The following is a 17,259-nucleotide window of genomic DNA, read 5'->3' as shown; positions in this document are numbered from 1 at the left end:
TAAATGCATAAACACAATATAGTCAGCATTGTCACAATTCCAAGGAATATTAACGGGGATATCATTTTGTAAAGACAGTGGAAAAGGGTTACAATACCTAACCACCCTCCCCATGGTAAGAAATAGTTTATTATAAAAATGAAGACCTCTGGGCTTTGTCAGCAGACCCCATACCTCAAGTCCTAGATAAAAGGTTTACATCACAGTACAAGCACAGCTTTCTCTCTGGATAGGTGTCTCTCCAAGTGTCTGAGCAACATGCTTAGATTGCAATATTAAAGCACACGATTTCCAGTAGTGCAGCTGTGTGTCATGTTATGTCTAGGTGCGAGGGACCGACCAGAACAGAATAACAAGGGGCATTGTTGATTGACCTTGTACATAGTGTGCAGACTAAACCTCAGAGCTCACTAGAGAACACGAAAAGCAGACAGTTCTCTCATGTGAAAAGGGCACAAATAAAGTCTTGCAAAATAAACGCATGTGGTGTTGTGCGCAAAATCAGCCTCATGGCAGTGAAGCTCATGCTAACTCAGCAGATGTTGACAATGGACCTACGATCTATATTATAGGGTTGAGAGCCTGCTGCTCTCTGGGGCCTGAAACAATGCACATCCTGGGACGAGGTACCAAGCCTCCTCCCCCAGGATGGGCAGGGTTCACGAAGGGGAAGCTTCAAAGGCTTGCCGCCTTTGTGCGCTTCCCCAGGCCACTTGCTGCTTTCAGCAACTTGTCCCTACTGGTTCTGACCCTCACTTTGGGCGGGAGAACTGGCGGGAAAAACAAGTGAGGAAGCGGTGTGCCAACCTCTGCCAACTCTACCACTCAGGTGGGGGAGGCGAGGTGAAGCACAACTCCCAGTTCCCACCATCTTGCAGATGAGGAGACTCCGCTAACCAGGGACAGGCTCATGCCCCCTTCTAACTGGAGGGTGGCATAATAGGGGGTGTACCCAACCCAGGGAATGGACCCATTGGTCCCTGTCTGTTACCTACCTGTAATGCCCCTAAATCTAGTATTTAGGGGCACCCCTTAACCTTGCTTCCTCCGACAAGAACCTGCAAGAAGAAAAAGGACCAAACACCCGTGCAGCAGCTAACAAGAGGAAAACTCCCACATACTTGGTCCCAGCCCTACCGGCCTGTCTCCCCCTTGTACCTGCTCCTGCGAAATCCCGGTGTGTCCTGCAGCCACAAACCTTGAAAACCCTGAAGGACCTGCCTGCCTTTAACTACAAATACTCTGTCTCCCGTGAACTCCGGATTTGTTCATGTGCAACCTCTGGCTCCAGCCGGACACCGCGGATCCGCCCCACTCTGCACCCTCTGTCCACAGCTTGAGCTCGAGTGAGCAAACACCACGAGGTCACCCCGGCGATCCTGACCCGATATCCGGCGACCCCTGACCTGCCTCAAGCCTCATACCAACGCCTGCAGCCTAAATCCAGAAGGTCCCCCCAATCGCGACCAGGAGCTGGTTAGAAGATCCAACCCCAAAAGCCCCCCTCATCCAACGCCCCACGGTCTTGTGTGCCCATACCGACAGTGCCTAGCAAACCCCCAACTTCCAACTTACCTCTCAAATTGGTGGTCGCACCCAGAAGACCTTCCCCGAGCCTGCAGTGCCTTTGCAAACCGGAGGTTCCCCATTGAAACCAACAGGGCGCCCGACGTCGAAACGGCACCTTGCACCCAGCTGCCCTAGTGCCGCTGAGGGTGCTTGTGAGAAAGTGGCTCTGTATATACTGTTTCCTAATAGGTACAGGGTGTACAGAGTCCACAGTCCCCCAGAGGCTGATAGAGGTCAAAGTTAGGTATGACCTTACTCTCAAAAGTGGTAGCTTGGTCGAGCAGTAAGGCAGTACCAGAGGACAGTGTAAAGCATTTATTGTACACACTCAGTCAGCAAATGGTTTCACACACTCAATAACAGAACTCTAGGCCAATGGTTTATATATATAAAATATATGCTTGTTTTATTTTTAGAACCACAAAGGGGGTAAAAATATACTTTCTCAAAATGAGAGGTTGAATATAAATACTTTTGTCTTAAGCAATAAATTTGTGTAAACAGTCACAGTTGGTTGCAATAAACAATCCTATTTCCTAAACATAACCATGCATTGAGCTCAATGGTAAATTCAGGTTATTTGTAATAAATTACTTTTCAGATTACTTTTGGAATTCCAGGTCTGGCTCCTAGATCCAGCCTTGGGTCAGTATTCAGAATCAAGTGATGAAAGTCGACTTAATAACTGTAATGATTTTTAAATAATATTTAGCTATTTCAAAAGTTAGCACTTAGAAAATATTTCAGAGAAAACATTCAATGGATCTCTATGGCAAGAAATTCAAATTGCAGGTAGAGTACTTTATCGTTACTTTAGTAATCCAGGACTGGGTACCTAGACCCAGGACTGGCGTCCTTATCAAAAACAGGTAAGTAATTTCGTTTGCAGAAATGGTACGATTTTAAGAATATTTCAAATTTGCAAAAATAGACACTTAGAAGAAATTTCACAGAAAAGCAGACAATGGTTTCCTATGGGAGAAAAATGAGTTAGAGGTAAGTATAGTTGTGAACACTTTTCAGGGTCAGGGCTGGGCACCAAGATCCAGCACTGGGAGCTCACCTAGGAGCAGGTGAGTAAATTCGTTTTGTCACTTGGCTGATTTTTGGTGAATTTTTGCAGTTTTGAAAAGTTCACACTTAGAAGATTTTTGAAGAAAAAGCCAGTCAATGTTACCCTATGAGGAAAATGAAGTTAGCGGTTTAAGGGTAAGTACTCGACTGGCAGAGTTGAAATTCCGGGCATGGACTCAGGGGTCCCCCAGTGTCAGGTAGGTACAGTTGGTTCACCCTCAGCGGTTTCAGGACGGCCGGGTGCAGAGAGAGTTAGGCCCAATGTTATCCTATGAGGGATAGGGGGGCCTTGGTTGGTGGCTGCTGTCTGGCAAGCCACGCGGCTGTGGGAGCTGGGCTCCTGGTCACTTACTCAGGGCAAGTGGGGAAGTAGGTTAGTGTAGAGAGTGCACTGCCAGGGCCACTCGGGCGGCTGGGTGCAGGGTGCTTTTGAGCCTTCGGGCGCTCAATGGAAATCAATGGGAATGTTCCGGTTTGGAAAAAGGCTGCAGGCTCGGGGACGAGGATGTTTCCGGTGCCACCACCACTTCGAGAGGTAAGTTGGGTAGTTGTAGGTTAGGTGGGTACCCCGGGATTGGGCACAGGGGGCCGCAGGGCGCCGGGTGCAGGGGTGCCTTTTGACGTCGGGAATCTTACCCTCTGGTTGATCGCGGTTGGGGTGGCACTCGGTTCTGAGGCTGCAGGCTTCTTCCGGGATGTCGAGGGGGGTCCTTGGGTGCCGGACTCGGGGTCACAGTCGCTGTGGGGTCGTCCTCGGGGTCTTTGTCCACTCCGGCACTGGCCAGGCTTGGCTGGTGCAGAGTGTGTTGGGTCCGCGGTTCCGGGCTGCTGACAGGGGTTAAAAATAGGTTTCTTGAGTAGAGCCTCTACTCATGGGAGTCTCAGGGGCTTAGAGCCAAAAGGGTAGCTAGGTCCTCCGGGGTTGGTGAGGTTGCTGGCCACGAGAGATGCCGCGCTGGTGCAGGTTCGAGAGTCGACAGGCCGGTAGGGCTGGGGCCAAAGCAGTTGGTGTCATCTTCTCTTTTTAGCAGCTGCAGGGCAGGTCCTTGTTCTTCTTGCTCTTCTTGTAGTTTTCTATCTGGAATCTCAGGAAGGAAGGTTCAGGGTGCCCCTAAATACTAGATTTAGGGGCGTTACATGTAGGTGAAGGCCAGGGACCAATGGGTCCTTGTCCTGGCTCTGCCTCTCTCCTGTGGTAGGGGGGCAGTAGCCTAATCCTGATAGGGTAGGGCCTCCCATCTTCAAGATGGCGAGAGCCCGGAGATGTGCTTCACCTCGCCTCCCCCACCTGAGGGGTGGGGTGGGCAGGCTGGCACATCCCCTGTCCTTGTATGGGGTTTCCGGCCAAGCTTCCCGCCAGAGTGGGGGGTTGCAGTGGCCTGGGGAAACTCCAAATGGCGGCCTGCCTTTGAAGCTTCCCTTTGCTCATCCTGGGGGAGGAGATTTCTCACCTCACCCAGGATGTGCATTGTTGCAGGCCCGGGAGAGCAGGGGCTCTCCCACCCAGGGGTCCAGCAACGTGTCTGCTGTGTGGCAGCCTGGGCAGCCTCAGAGCAGACGTGGATTGTAAGTTAGCTGTAAGGGGGCATCTCTAAGATGCCCTCTGGGGTGCTTAGTACATTAAATCCTACACTGTGTGGGTTCAATGTGCTGAGAAGTTTGATACCAAACTTCCCAGGCTTCAGTGTTGCCAATATGGTGCGGTGGAGCTCGTGTTTGACAAGCTCTCAGCACCATGTACTCTTAAATGACAGCACTGCACTTACAGTGCCCAGGAATGGACCCGGGTACTGTAGGGGCACAGGGCTCCTGCGCCCACACCATAGGCGTAATGCACCCAGCTAGAGGGGTGGCTGACATATGCCTTGGCAGTGTAGGTGATGGGCATGGTACACAGTGATGTGTGCCATGTCGACTCTTTGTTTTGTCCTGCACCCAGACACTCAGCCTGCAAGGGCAGTGTGTGTGTAAGGGTACAGGGCCTCTGAGGGTGGCACAATGAGTGCTGCAGCCCTTAGAGGCCTTCCCTGGCCATAAGGCCCTGGGTACCTAGGGTACCATTTACTAGGGGCTGACATGTGGCTAGGGTTTGCCAATATGGAGTTTGTGTGGTTTAAGGAAGGAACATAGGCCCTGGGCACCTGATTGGCAGGAACCCAGGGTACACTCAATCGAAGTACATTCAGCAATTTAGCAAAAAGTGGGGGCATACCATGCAAGAAAGATGGCACTTTCTCACAGTGCTCCTTTGGTGCTTCTTTGTTTCCCCATTTGTTCTGAGGTAATGTCCAGGAGCTTTGCTCTCACAACCCAGTGGCCTGCTTGCCAGCAGCCACCAACCGGAAGCCCCCTATCCCCGATTGGATATCATTGAGCCTCAGCACTCTGCACCCGGCCGCCCTAGCGCCGCTGAGGGTGTAACGAGAGTGCATCCTTGACCCTGGGGGAACCCTGGTTCTAATCCCAGGAAGCTCAACTCCAAAGACCGATTACTTACCTGGTAACTGTTAACTTCATTTCTCTCCATAGGAAACCATTGACTGTTTTTCTCTGAAAAATGTTCTAAGTATCGAGTTGATTTGTATGGAAACCTGAAAAATAACAATTGTGCAAAACTGACTTTACTTACCTTTTCTCAAGGAAATGTCCCAGTGTGATATCTATGCCTATCACACGGAGTAGGAAAAGGAATCTCAAAAGTAACATAAAAGTAACTTACCTGTAATTCTTTTTGCAAAATCGATACAAAATATATGTACAGCATTCCACAGTATTGCATTATCAGTAATTCAAACTGTAACCATTTCAAAGTACATTTACAATTGCATTTCAAACTGTATATTTACTGCAAAGTATTTATCATCTTACAGACTAGCTTGGTTCTAGGAAATAAAATAACTAAAGAATATTTGTATACAAAAACATTTGATCTGAAGTTCAGTCTTTGAGTTTGTGAATTCATTTGCTGACTGAGTGTGTCAAACAAATGCTTAACACTGTCCTCTGATACTGCCTTACTCCTCGACCACACTACCACAATCAGAGAGTGAGGTGCTATCTCTGCCTTCCTTTGGGGATCCACTGGACTCTGTGCACACTATACCTCACTTTGGTATAGTATATACAGAGTCAGCTTCATACCGACCCTCTTTGGTAACCATGCACTGGCTATCATAGGTACCGTTTACCAGGGACTTAGAGGGGTTCTAAAGTCCTTGCCATTTGGGGATACAATTGATCATGATGCAGTTTTATGGAAAAGATACTGGCACTGGGGCCTGTTTAACAGTGACCCAGTGCACATCCAGTCAAGAATATCAGTAGCAGTGGTACAAAAGTGTGGGCGATCATGTAGAAAAGGGGTACTTTTCTGCAGTAAATGACTGTGTTCTAAAGCAAATCTTTGCAGAATGGTGTTTTCCAAATGTAGCTTGCTATTTCCATGACCAAAAAAATGCCAAGACTTTGTATCCAGACTTCCGGATCTAGGTTCTCTGGGCAATACCATTTGTGTAATATGTTGCAAAAATTACTCCATGCATTTCCTTCAATTAAATTAATTTCAACAGTCATCTTCTAGTTTCAGAATTGTCAGGCAGCAATGATCCATATTGTTCCAGTGATGGTGACTTGACTTGCTACAAATGTCATTGATGGCACATAAGAATGCAATGCGAACCAAACCTCCCCTTCATGCTACAGGGTCTGATATTTCACTTGAATGGATAAACATCCATTAAAAAGAGCTTCTTACTCATTCAAGCGGAAAATATTTTGGTTTTGGTGTTAACAAAAAAGTCACAATCGTCTATCATTCCATTAGTAAGTGATTGTGCCATAGGTAGTTCATCTAGCTCAAGCATAGTTGCAGTTCTTTTCCATATATATGATAAGTGTTGTGGGGTGCCTGCAATTTTCTGGGATTTTTGTGAAGATCCCTATGATGCAGAAAGAAGGATTCAACAAATTAATGTGCATTTCTTTGAGTTGTGATGTCCTCTGTGTTCAAACAGCTGCAGTGGAGTTAGTTTTGACAGGATGTGACTTTTGAAGAATGAGATTACTACACTGAAAAGCTGTATTTCCCATTGTATTGCACTTTGTGGTTATTAACTGAATGCACATTCATTTTGTTCATGAAGCCTACCTTTGAGAACACTTTTGCAATCCTTACCTGCAGTGTTTTGCATTTTTCTAAATGTACTTTATTTTCAAATTTACTCCATCTCCAAATTTGATTAGACTTTAGAATGCTTTCAGACTATCATTCGTACGTTTTACTGTAATTTGGACATTAGCTATACATTTTGGGTGCATTTTGATGGCTATGTCACGCGTAACTGAAAAATCATTGCTGAGAATTATAACGCCAGTTTCTTTTTCACACACCATGTGAAGAATTGTGTATGTAAAGTGTGGTCTTTGACCATTTTAATAAAGTGCCCCTTAGGGAAAATGCCAGGAGCTGAAGCTTTCCTGTAAGGAAATTGGCTTTTTACAGGTTTACTTCCCTTTTTGCCCGAATTTTGACTACTAGGTACTGGAGTATTAGCTCTGAAATACCCAGAGCCCTGCTAAACAGGACTCTGTGCATGTGCTCTGACCCTTAGAATGGTGTATGTTTAATTGACTTGTCCCAACTGGCATAGCCTAACTTGCATGCAAGTCCTTTCTATGTGGTACCAGGGGTACCCAGAGCCTGTATGTTAGTGTCCCCCCAGGTACTGCAGAACTTTTTGTGCCACCCTGAGTAGGTGAAGGTAAAACATGCTTCCCAGACTGCCACTGCAGACTGGAAGGGCAGTTTAAAACTAACTTGACTTTGCCATTTAATGTAATGGCAAAACCCAAACCTCACTTTTTAATGTATGTAAGTCACCCCTATGGTACGCCTAACAGGCTGTAGTGTATGGCAGTGTGTGTTAAAGTGAAATTTGTACTTTGACAAGTTCCAGCAATAAAAACCCTAAATTGTCGTTTTCCTTTGGAAAGGCTACTAGCCTCATTGGTAAGTACAGCGTTACAGGCTGGCACCCTGGCTCGTTAACTTCTTAATGGGACTACTATGATTGGTACTGTTTGGTTTTTAAAGAATCGTTGCTTTGAATCTGATTTAATGGTTAAATCAAATTTAATGCTACCGGTGGGCTAAATGCAACTTTAGAAGGTGGCACTTTAGTTACCCAAGGTTTTCAGTGCCACTTTACCGTTTTACACAGGGCTTGTCCTGCAGAGAGCTTTATGCCCTCCTGGAGAGATGTGCTAATGACTCCCAGGAAAGCACACAATAGGGACCCGCATGAGAGACAGGTGTTACCACACTCATGCAGGAATCCACATGGGTGTTAGTGCAAAAGGCAAGCTTCAAAGGAGAAGCTGCCTTTGATGGCAAATGGGTAACACTTGGGGGAGAGGCTGCTCTATTGTTTAGACAGACAGGCTGGTACTGTAGAGAGGAGAGGAGAAATTGGTTGTCAACCTGGGATTTTCAGGGGCATGTAGCCCCTTTGTAGCCACGCCTCTTGAGGTGGGCTAGGGAGCTTTGAATGTAAAGGAGACTCTTCTCGGGAGTGGGAATAATGGTGCATCCTGGGATAACTAGATATCACACTGCCCAGGAAGTGGTCATAAGGAGGTAGGAATCCTGGTAGCCCATAGACTACCCACTGCATCCTATCCCGTGGGCAGTTTCTGAAGATAAATACGTCACCCCTTACACCCAGAACTCAGATCTCGACTGACTCGAAAGAAGGACTGCGCTGCTGTACCTAAGGACCAGCAAAGAAGAGGCTGCACAGACGAGGATTGCACATTTTGCATCTGGTGACTAGCGGAGAGAGGGACTATGCCTGCTGTGTCCTGCTCAAGTTGAAGCTGTCTCCAGAGTCCAGTCAAGCCAAGAGAACTCTAAGGGCCAGCCGACTGGCCTCATGTTGCAACACAGGCACACAACAGCTGAAGAAGCCTGCTGAGGCACGTTTGTAGCCTAAAGTCTCCAAGCTGCTACCACCACCGCCGTCGTGCAGCACCAAGGACCAAGATCCAATGTACAGATTTGCAACTGAGCTTGCGTAGCCCGGGAGTGCTATTGTAAGGCTGCCGGGACCCTCAGAAGGCAAACTATCGACCCAGGAAGGATTGGCCTGTAACCGTGATAACTGGTAGTTCAGTGACATTTGGAATTCGGCCAGGCCAGAGAGGACTTCATAGGATGCTAACCCGGCACCATGGCCCCTCACCATCTTCATGGACCGAAGATTCCCTGCAGAAAGACCCCCGTCGATCGAGTCTCATCCATGGCATCCTTTGAGCATCTTCAGCATCCTTCATCCCTTGCATCAGTACCACTCCACTTAATTGCAGATAAAGTGCCTGGAACTGATGAAGGACTGTTGAAGGAGTGCCTCCTGTGAAGGGAACTGTTCTTGAAGACCTGGTTCCCCTGACTAGCTTGCCGCTGGAGTTGGTCGCCCCAGGTACTTCTAACAGCCCGCGTGAACATTTACCAAAGTTTTCTTTGACAACGTTTCCAAGTGGCTAATTTGTTGACTTTGCTGAGGCTTGTTTGCATTTGAGTAAAATTGCATTGATTTTATTATTGCTTTTAAAAACTAGATCTCCAGAACCCTCCGGTAGATCTTTTTTGTTCTAGTGTCTATAATCTTATACAAAATACATTCTATTGAGTGTTGTCGATTTCTTCAATTGTTTTGGTGCCATTTAAATGCCAAACACTTGTTCATCTTTGTAAGCCTTGCTGCTCATGGCCACAGTTACCTTGGGTTCAGCTAAGGGTGTGACGGAATAAACCTAAGTATCCTAAAGGGGTTGGTCGATGTATTACAGTGTGAGGTTGCTCTACCACACCATATAATACACCCAATGTCCTCACATTTTCCATTCCTATATCCAAATTGTTAGTTCTATTTTTTAAATGTGCTAGTGGAATTCTGTTGGTTGAGCAGGTTGCCATTCTTTTCCGTATATTTACGCGAATCAGCATTATTCAGTCACCACCGATCTATATACGTTTCTTAATATGAATACCTAGCAAGTATTAAATCTGCTGTTGAGAATTGCCCTTTACACCACCACACAATCATTAGCCTGTTTTCTTATTTACTTTCTTCTCGCCTATCACTAAATAAGTTCATTATACTAAACTCTAGTGGAAAATAACTAATAGTCTGCAATGAGGCCTGTGTTTTCTGAATGCTTACGTTTAGTTTCTTTCCCCCTAGGGTTTTCATGGAGTCAAAGCCCTCACTCTTAAACCCCCCTGGAAGTGTCCTTCTTGGGCCTGCTATGAAACAAGTGCCGATGGATCTGCAGCAGCTCCACCATCGAGCTGCCATCATCCCTCCAATGGTATGTGCTGACTGGCTGATCATCCTTTGTTATTCTAAAAATACACTGCTACAGGTTCCAGAATATTTCTGTCTTCTGTTTGCATGTTTCACTTAATAGAATCAAATGTGAAAAAAGCTGCCTGAAAATGGTTCAGTTCTGTGAAAGTCACCTCATATTCATGCAATCTTAAGCTAGAGTGGTTAATGAATTGTCAAAGTCCTCATTTAAAGCAAACAGTTACATTTTAATTCTTAGAGGGATTTCCAAGTGCTGATTCTTCACCTTTTGAATATTCCCCAGGCTTCAAACTGTATCCGGAAACTTTATACCAATAGGTGGCACCACACATTCCTGGATTGATTCATTTTCGTTTTGGGAATGAAGTGCGGAGCTTAAATAGGCTCCATTATCGCGTGATGACATAATTTCCTTACTTATTGATCTAGAGCTACCTGTTGTCTCTTTGAGACCTTTTTTACCTTAAAAGATACAGTGTGGTACATCTCAAGACCACTGGCTTTAAACTTTGCAAGCACTGTTGCAAGGAGATGTCTCGGACAGATCCTCATCAGGTTTGCCTATCGTGCATGGGGCAGAGTCATGACTGAAAAGCTGGAGTGACTGCCTGTCGATGAACCTTTAGGCCACATAGTACAACAAGACAAAATTCCTTTGCTAAGCACCGGAATAGTCCTCATCTAAATTGGTACCGTTCCAGAAGTTGATCCAGAGGACTATTGTCGTCCTGCTCCAAATCATGGGGTAAGTTGAAGAAAGAAAACATAAAATCCAAGCGGGATTCTGCCCCTTTCTGCCACTCTTGTATTCCCGAGAAGGTGCTAGGGTGTCACTATACATCGAGTTATTGCTCCTGAGGCCAGTCGACTTAGGAGCCAATTTTGCAACTTATCCTGGAACAACCTGAGTTTCTGGGCAGATACAAGTGTTCTACGAGGCTATGCCCCGACTGTTCAGATCCCTTCCGACTCCCTCTGGCGCACCTGGAGGCCACAAGGAGCGAGAGGCTGTCCATCTGGGATAATGCCGGCGGGTTCGCATCGACGGCAGTTGAACCCTCTGACATGCCCACTGGACCTTTCCTATCTACTCCAGTTCCAGGATAATTAAATAAACCTTCCTTGCTGCCGAAGGACAAGGTGCCCATTGTGCTCTCTGAGTCTTAGCCAATACAACCTCTTCTGATGGATACATCTGCCAGTGGATTCCTCACCTTGTGAATATCCCCTGTGCCAGCAACGTTCGGAAACTTTTGTAGCAGTCCATGCCGATGGGGTCGAAGACGACGTCACAGAGACACGGCTCCACTCGCGACTCCGCTGACGTCACCGGCTTCATAAGAAGACCTCGTCGGCGTGATGACGTCAGTTCCCTTTTTTCCGCGCCGTCGACGCCAACGGATTTCGGGAATTGCTGTTGGTAGATTTACTGTTACTTTGTATTTCTTCTGGGTCTTCCCTGTTTCTCTTCGAAGAAGATGTCGACGAAGAAGTTGGGCTTCAAGCCCTATCGGGAATGTGGCAAACACATGTCGATCACGGATCCACATGACGACTGTGTTTGGTGTCTGTCATCTGACCACGATGTGGATGGTTGCTCTTGCTGTCACAAGATGAGCTCCAAAGCTCTAAAAGAAAGGGAGGCGAAGCTCTTCATCGCTAGGATGAAAAAGGAAAAGAGGAAGAAGGAAGTCGAGATCGAGGTCACGATCGAGGTCGAAGTCGACTTCGGGGCATGCTTCGCGAACCAAGAAGCATAAGAAGAAGAGGAGGCATTCTTCTCATCATCATTCTGATAAGAGTTCGGCGTCGAAGTCGCCGACTCGACGCCGAAAGGAATCCGTGTCTCCTTCACCAGTTCCGGATTCTCCTCCTGGTCCTTCTTCTCTAGTGATTTTGCCGGCTCCGGCTACATCTCCGGGTCCGGTGCCATCCCAGACTCCGGCTCCATCTCCGGCCCCGGTTGAAGATCTTCAAGTCCCGGGTGAGCCTACGAAGCAGCTTATTCCACCGTCTGCGCCAGTTGGTTAGAGTCCACTGATGCCTGAACAGTACCCTGCATTCCCTGGACCCGGTCAGGACCCCTCGCATTATCTGAATGCGATGTGTGGGGTGTTTTCGAGGGCCATGTATACCACTGGTGCACCTGCTGGTCTTATGGGTCCAATGGCGTTTAACCTGGGATGCCGCAGATCTATCCGCAGGCTCCTTTCACGCCATTTTTTCCGGCGACACCACCTTGGCATCTACCGACGCCGCTTTCTTCTTCACCGGCGCCGGCTCGACCTCGTTCGACGCCGGCTTCTGCTGCGGATCCACGTTCGGTGGCGGTGCCGTCTGATTCAAACACGGCGCCACCGACGCCTCTTGTGCGGATTCGATCCAGAAGGGAAGCACAGGGAGTGGTGGATGAGAGGAGGTACCTTTTGGAAGAGGCTGAAGAGGGAGAGCTGGTTGAGTCTGATGAGGTGTTTGAGGAGCTTAAGGAGGCTAGTGGACTGGATTTGTCTCCTGAGTGGGAAATCACTCACCCTTCAGATGAACCCTCGAAAGATGTGGCTCCGTATCATGCAGTCATCAGGAAGGCTGCAGAGCTGCTAGATCTTCAGTTGCCAGCTACGGAGTTCAGATCAAATATTCTGACTGAGGTGCTGCATTCGCCCACTTCTGTATTGGAGGTGTGGCGTAAGCCTTTTTCTGCTCCTGCAGTCTCTAGGACGGTTGCAAGAAGGTATAGGGTGGCTCCAGGGGATCCTGAGTTTATAACGTCGCACCCATCGCCTGAGAGCCTGGTGGTTCAGGCGGCTTGCTAGGGTAAATCCAAGGGTGCTTTCCCTCAGGTTCCAGGGGACAGAGAAGCTAAAAAGATAGACCAGTCGGCCAAAAAGATCTTTTCATTGGCCAGCATGGCCCTTAAGTCGACGAATGCAACTTGCCTATTGGGACGCTATATCCATGCGCTCATGGACTCTGCGAAAAAATTGGCGCCAAAGCTTTCTGAGGAAGATAGACTTGGCTTTAATGAAGTTTTGACTGATGCCCAGGCGGCAGCACACCAAGTGATTCAAAGTGGGCTGGACACGGCAGACTTAGTGGCGAGAGTCATGGGGTCTTCTGTTGCCACCAGGAGAGGTACGTGGCTGAAGTCTTCTGAGTTCTCCTCGGATGTACAGTCGACTTTGTTGGACCTGCCATTTGATGGTTCTGGTTTGTTTGGTAAGAAGGCTGATGCTGCTCTTGAACGCTTTAAGGAGAGCAAGGCTACAGCTAGGTCTTTCAGCCTTCAATCCGAGTCGAGGGGGTCTTTTAAAAGATACAGAGGCTTCGGAAGTGCAACCTTTCGTTCCTACAGAGAGACCCAGCAGCAGCAACAGCAGCAGCAGCAGCAAAGCTCTTTGTCCAAAGGATAGAGGTAGAATCAGGGGTCGCACACGTGGCCGTCAACTCTCCTCCTCCTCCTCAGCCCCTCCCACCACCGCAAAGCAGCCCTAAATCCGCCATTCAGGATCATGCTGGTCCTGTGGGGGGCCGGCTTACCCATTTTCTACAGATCTCTGGGTTCTGGATCTTGTAGAAAATGGGTACGCCCTTCCCTTTCGGGAATTTCCTCCAAATTACCCTCCTTGTCAAGGGGCTTGCTCAGAGAACCACCGTCTTCTCCTACAGGAGGAAGTCCTGAAGTTACTACAGAAAGGTGCGATAGAGGTGGTTTCAGACCAGGAGAGGGGTCAGGGATGCTACTCCCGGTATTTTTGATTCCGAAAAAGGACTGCAGATTGCGTCCGATATTGGACCTCAGGATCTTGAATCTTTATCTGAAGCAGGAGAAGTTCAAGATGCTCACCCTTGCTCAGGTTCTTCAAGCGCTGAATCAGGAGGACTGGATGGTGTCGATCGACTTGCAGGATGCGTATTTCCACATTCCCATTCTGAAGTCGCACAGGAAGTATCTCCGGTTTACGGTAGGATCGCAACATTATCAGTTTGCGGTCCTTCCGTTTGGTCTTACTACTGCACCCCGAGTCTTCACGAAGGTGATGACAGTGGTGGCAGCCCATCTCAGAAGGTCGGGGATTTCCGTTTTCCCCTACCTGGACGACTGGCTGATCAAAGCAGAGTCGCCAGAGAAGGTGCTACATCATCTGCAGGATACAACTCCGCTGTTGTTCAAATTGGGTTTTTCGATAAACGTGCCCAAATCTCACCTGGTGCCCTCTCAGCGCAACCCGTTCATAGGTGCGGTACTGGACACTACTGTGTGTCGAGCATTCCCTCCGCCTCAAAGGATTCTCGACACACAGGAAATGATTCCGTTATTTTGCAATGGAGCGGTCATTCCAGTCCTGAAGGTCCTTCGCCTGCTCGGTCTGTTTGCTTCCTGCATTCTGTTGGTCAACCATGCATGCTGGCACATGAGGGCGCTCCAGTGGTGTCTCCGTAGGCAGTGGTCTCGGCACAAAGGAGATCTCAGGGAGTCTGTGAGGATCTCCAGAGAAGCTGCAGCGGATCTGTCTTGGTGGAGCGTGGAGGGCAATCTGTCCCAAGGAAAGCCCTTCCATCTACCTCCATCGGTGGCCACAGTGATAACGGACGCATCCACTTTAGGGTGGGGTGCGCATCTGGGGGATCTGGAGATCAAGGGTCTTTGGTCTCCAGAGGAAAGGTTGCTTCACATCAACCTTCTAGAATTGCGGGCGATTCGTTTAGCACTCAAGGCCTTCCTCCCTTCGCGGTCAGTCTGTTCAAGCCTTGACGGACAACACTACCGCGATGTGGTATGTCAACAAGCAGGGAGGGGTGGGGTCTCTTTGTGACTCTGCAGAGAGGCCCTGTGTCTATGGTCCTGGGCTCAGGACCATCAGATTTGTCTGATGGCAAATCATCTGGGTTGGGTGCCGAACATGCGTGCGGACAGTCTCAGTCGGCAGTTCTCCGCCGACCACGAGTGGAGGCTCCATCCGGAGGTGGTTCGTCACGTCTTTCGGATGTCGGCGACTCCTCGGGTGGACCTGTTCGCCACCTGCGAGAATGCTCATTGCCCGTCATTCTGCAGTCTCCAGTATCCGATGCAGGGAGCGTTGAGGGACGCGTTTCAGTTGAGTTGGGGCTCACAACTCACGACTCCTTTACGCGTTTCCTCCCATACCCTTGATTCCTTGGGTTCTGAGGAAGATTCGCCAAGACCGGGCCCAAGTTATATTGATCGCCCCGGATTTGCCAAGAAGGGTGTGGTATTCAGATCTTCTCCACCTCTCCTCGTGCCCTCCGCTCCGTCTCCCTCTCAGGGCAGACCTCCTCTCACAATCGGAGGGGCAGGTTCTACACCCCCACCTCCAGAGCTTACACCTTCATGCCTGGAGATTGAACGGGGCAACCTGAAATCTTTTTCTCTCTCATCTGATGTGGTAGATGTAATTTTGTCTGCCAGACGTCATTCCACCAAATCAATATATTCCTATAGGTGGTCTAAATTTGTTCTCTGGTGTGGGGAGAAGTCAATTGATCCTTTGAAGGCTTGTTTATCTGACATTCTGCAGTTTGCCCTTTCTCTTGCTCAGCAAGGCTTTGCTGTGGCTACTGTAAAAGGATACTTATCGGCTTTGTCGGCTTTCCTTTGCTTGCCGGATCAGCCGTCATTATTCAAATCACCTATTGTTCTTCATTTTCTTAAGGGCCTCACAAACAGGTTTCCTCCTACTCCCTTTATTGTGCCTCAATGGGACTTAAACCTTGTCTTGACTTATCTTATGGGTTCTCCCTTCGAGCCCTTACACAAGTGTCCCTTGAGACTGTTGTCTTTTAAGACGTTTTTTCTCATTGCAATCACCTCGGCAAGGAGGGTAAGTGAGCTTCAAGCTCGAAGTTCAAAACCACCGTTTTTGACCATTCATGCTGAAAGAATGGTACTCAGGACCAGGGCTGCATTTCTTCCTAAGGTGGTATCTCCCTTCCATCTGGGGCAGTCCATTACCCTTCCTTCCTCCTATCCTCCCCCTCACCCTTCCAAGGAGGAGGAGAGACTTAACCGCTTGGACCGTAAGAGGGCGGTGAGCTTCTACCTGGACAGGACTAAAGACTTCAGAGTTGATGACCAGCTCTTCGTGGGCTTTGTTGGCTGCAGGAAAGGTCGAGCGGTGCACAAGCGCACCCTTTCCAGATGGATTGTCTTGTGCATCAAGATATGCTACTCCCTGGCTGGTAAGGAACCTCCAGAGGGTTTAAGGGCTCATTCCACTAGAGCAAAGTCTTCCACTTCTGCTTTGTCAAGGGGCGTTCCTGTGGAGGACATTTGTAGGGCGGCAACTTGGGCCTCCCTCCGCACCTTCGCAAAACATTATTGCTTGGACACCGAGGTGAGGAGGGACAGACACTTTGCTTGATCCGTCCTTCAGGACTTTCTGGTATAGAAGGGTGGACACCCTCCTCCGGGAGTGGGGACTGCTGTGGGAATCTATTCACAAGGTGAGGAATCCACTGGCAGATGTATCCATCAGAAGAACAAGTTACTTACCTTTGGTAACGCTTTTTCTGGTGGATACAGTATCTGCCTGTGGATTCCTCACTGACCCACCCGCCTCCCCGTTGTCCATCCTTCTATACCTACTAATTCTATACCTATTAATGATGTTTCAAAAGGTATTTGTTACTGTCAAAGGCATTGTTATTTCTTTTGCCTTTCTACTTATTCTCCACACTGTGTGTGTTGCTTTGCATATTATGTTCTCTGTATACTGTGTGTTCGAGGCATGTGGGCTGCTGAATTCATATCTGTGCATAGATCGCCGCCTAGTGTTGGGTCCGGATGTTTGCACGTTGTTGTCCTGGAAGAGTCTTCGAAGTATCCTGAGATAGGTGACTCCTCCCCTGGACCACAGTGCGCATGTGCATCCTCTCCATCCTCAGATTGTTTTTTTCCGCCATTGGGTTCGGATGTGCTTATCTTGACTCAAGTTAGGGAAAACTTTTTTTCAGGCCAAAAGGCCTTTAGTTCGCGTCGGTACTGTTCCCGATCGGTATCAACAGTTACTTGTTAGTTTACTAACTTCAAAAACAACTTTTTCGCATCGTTTCCGACCATCGACCCTACATTGACGATGGAATCGAGGACACCATTCAAGCGGTGTCCTGTTTGCAATGCGAAATATCCCCATGTCGACGTCCACCCGGTGTGCAACAAATGCCTTTCACCAGATCACGACGAATCCACATGTATGGCCTGTGCCCGATTCCGATCCAAAAAGACTCTCCG

General features: G+C 48.3%; 1 protein-coding gene across 33 annotated transcripts in view; it reads left to right on the top strand.

The window, feature by feature from the left end:
* The window catches only part of NCOR1 (nuclear receptor corepressor 1), a 1,832,391-nt gene that overhangs the window by 931,904 nt on the left and 883,228 nt on the right, over positions 1 to 17,259 (top strand). For all 33 annotated transcript variants that reach the window (XM_085649294.1, XM_085649293.1, XM_085649281.1 and 30 more), the window contains one exon: positions 9,885 to 10,011. In XM_085649294.1, the coding sequence (XP_085505420.1) occupies positions 9,885 to 10,011 (127 nt within the window). The remainder of the gene's footprint in view (positions 1 to 9,884; positions 10,012 to 17,259) is intronic.

The sequence above is a fragment of the Triturus cristatus genome, chromosome 3_2, assembly GCF_964204655.1.
Source record: "Triturus cristatus chromosome 3_2, aTriCri1.1, whole genome shotgun sequence".
NCBI classification, from domain to species: domain Eukaryota; kingdom Metazoa; phylum Chordata; class Amphibia; order Caudata; family Salamandridae; genus Triturus; species Triturus cristatus.
The sequence above is the reverse complement of the archived record's forward strand: the minus strand, read 5'-3'. Positions and strand labels throughout refer to the sequence as shown.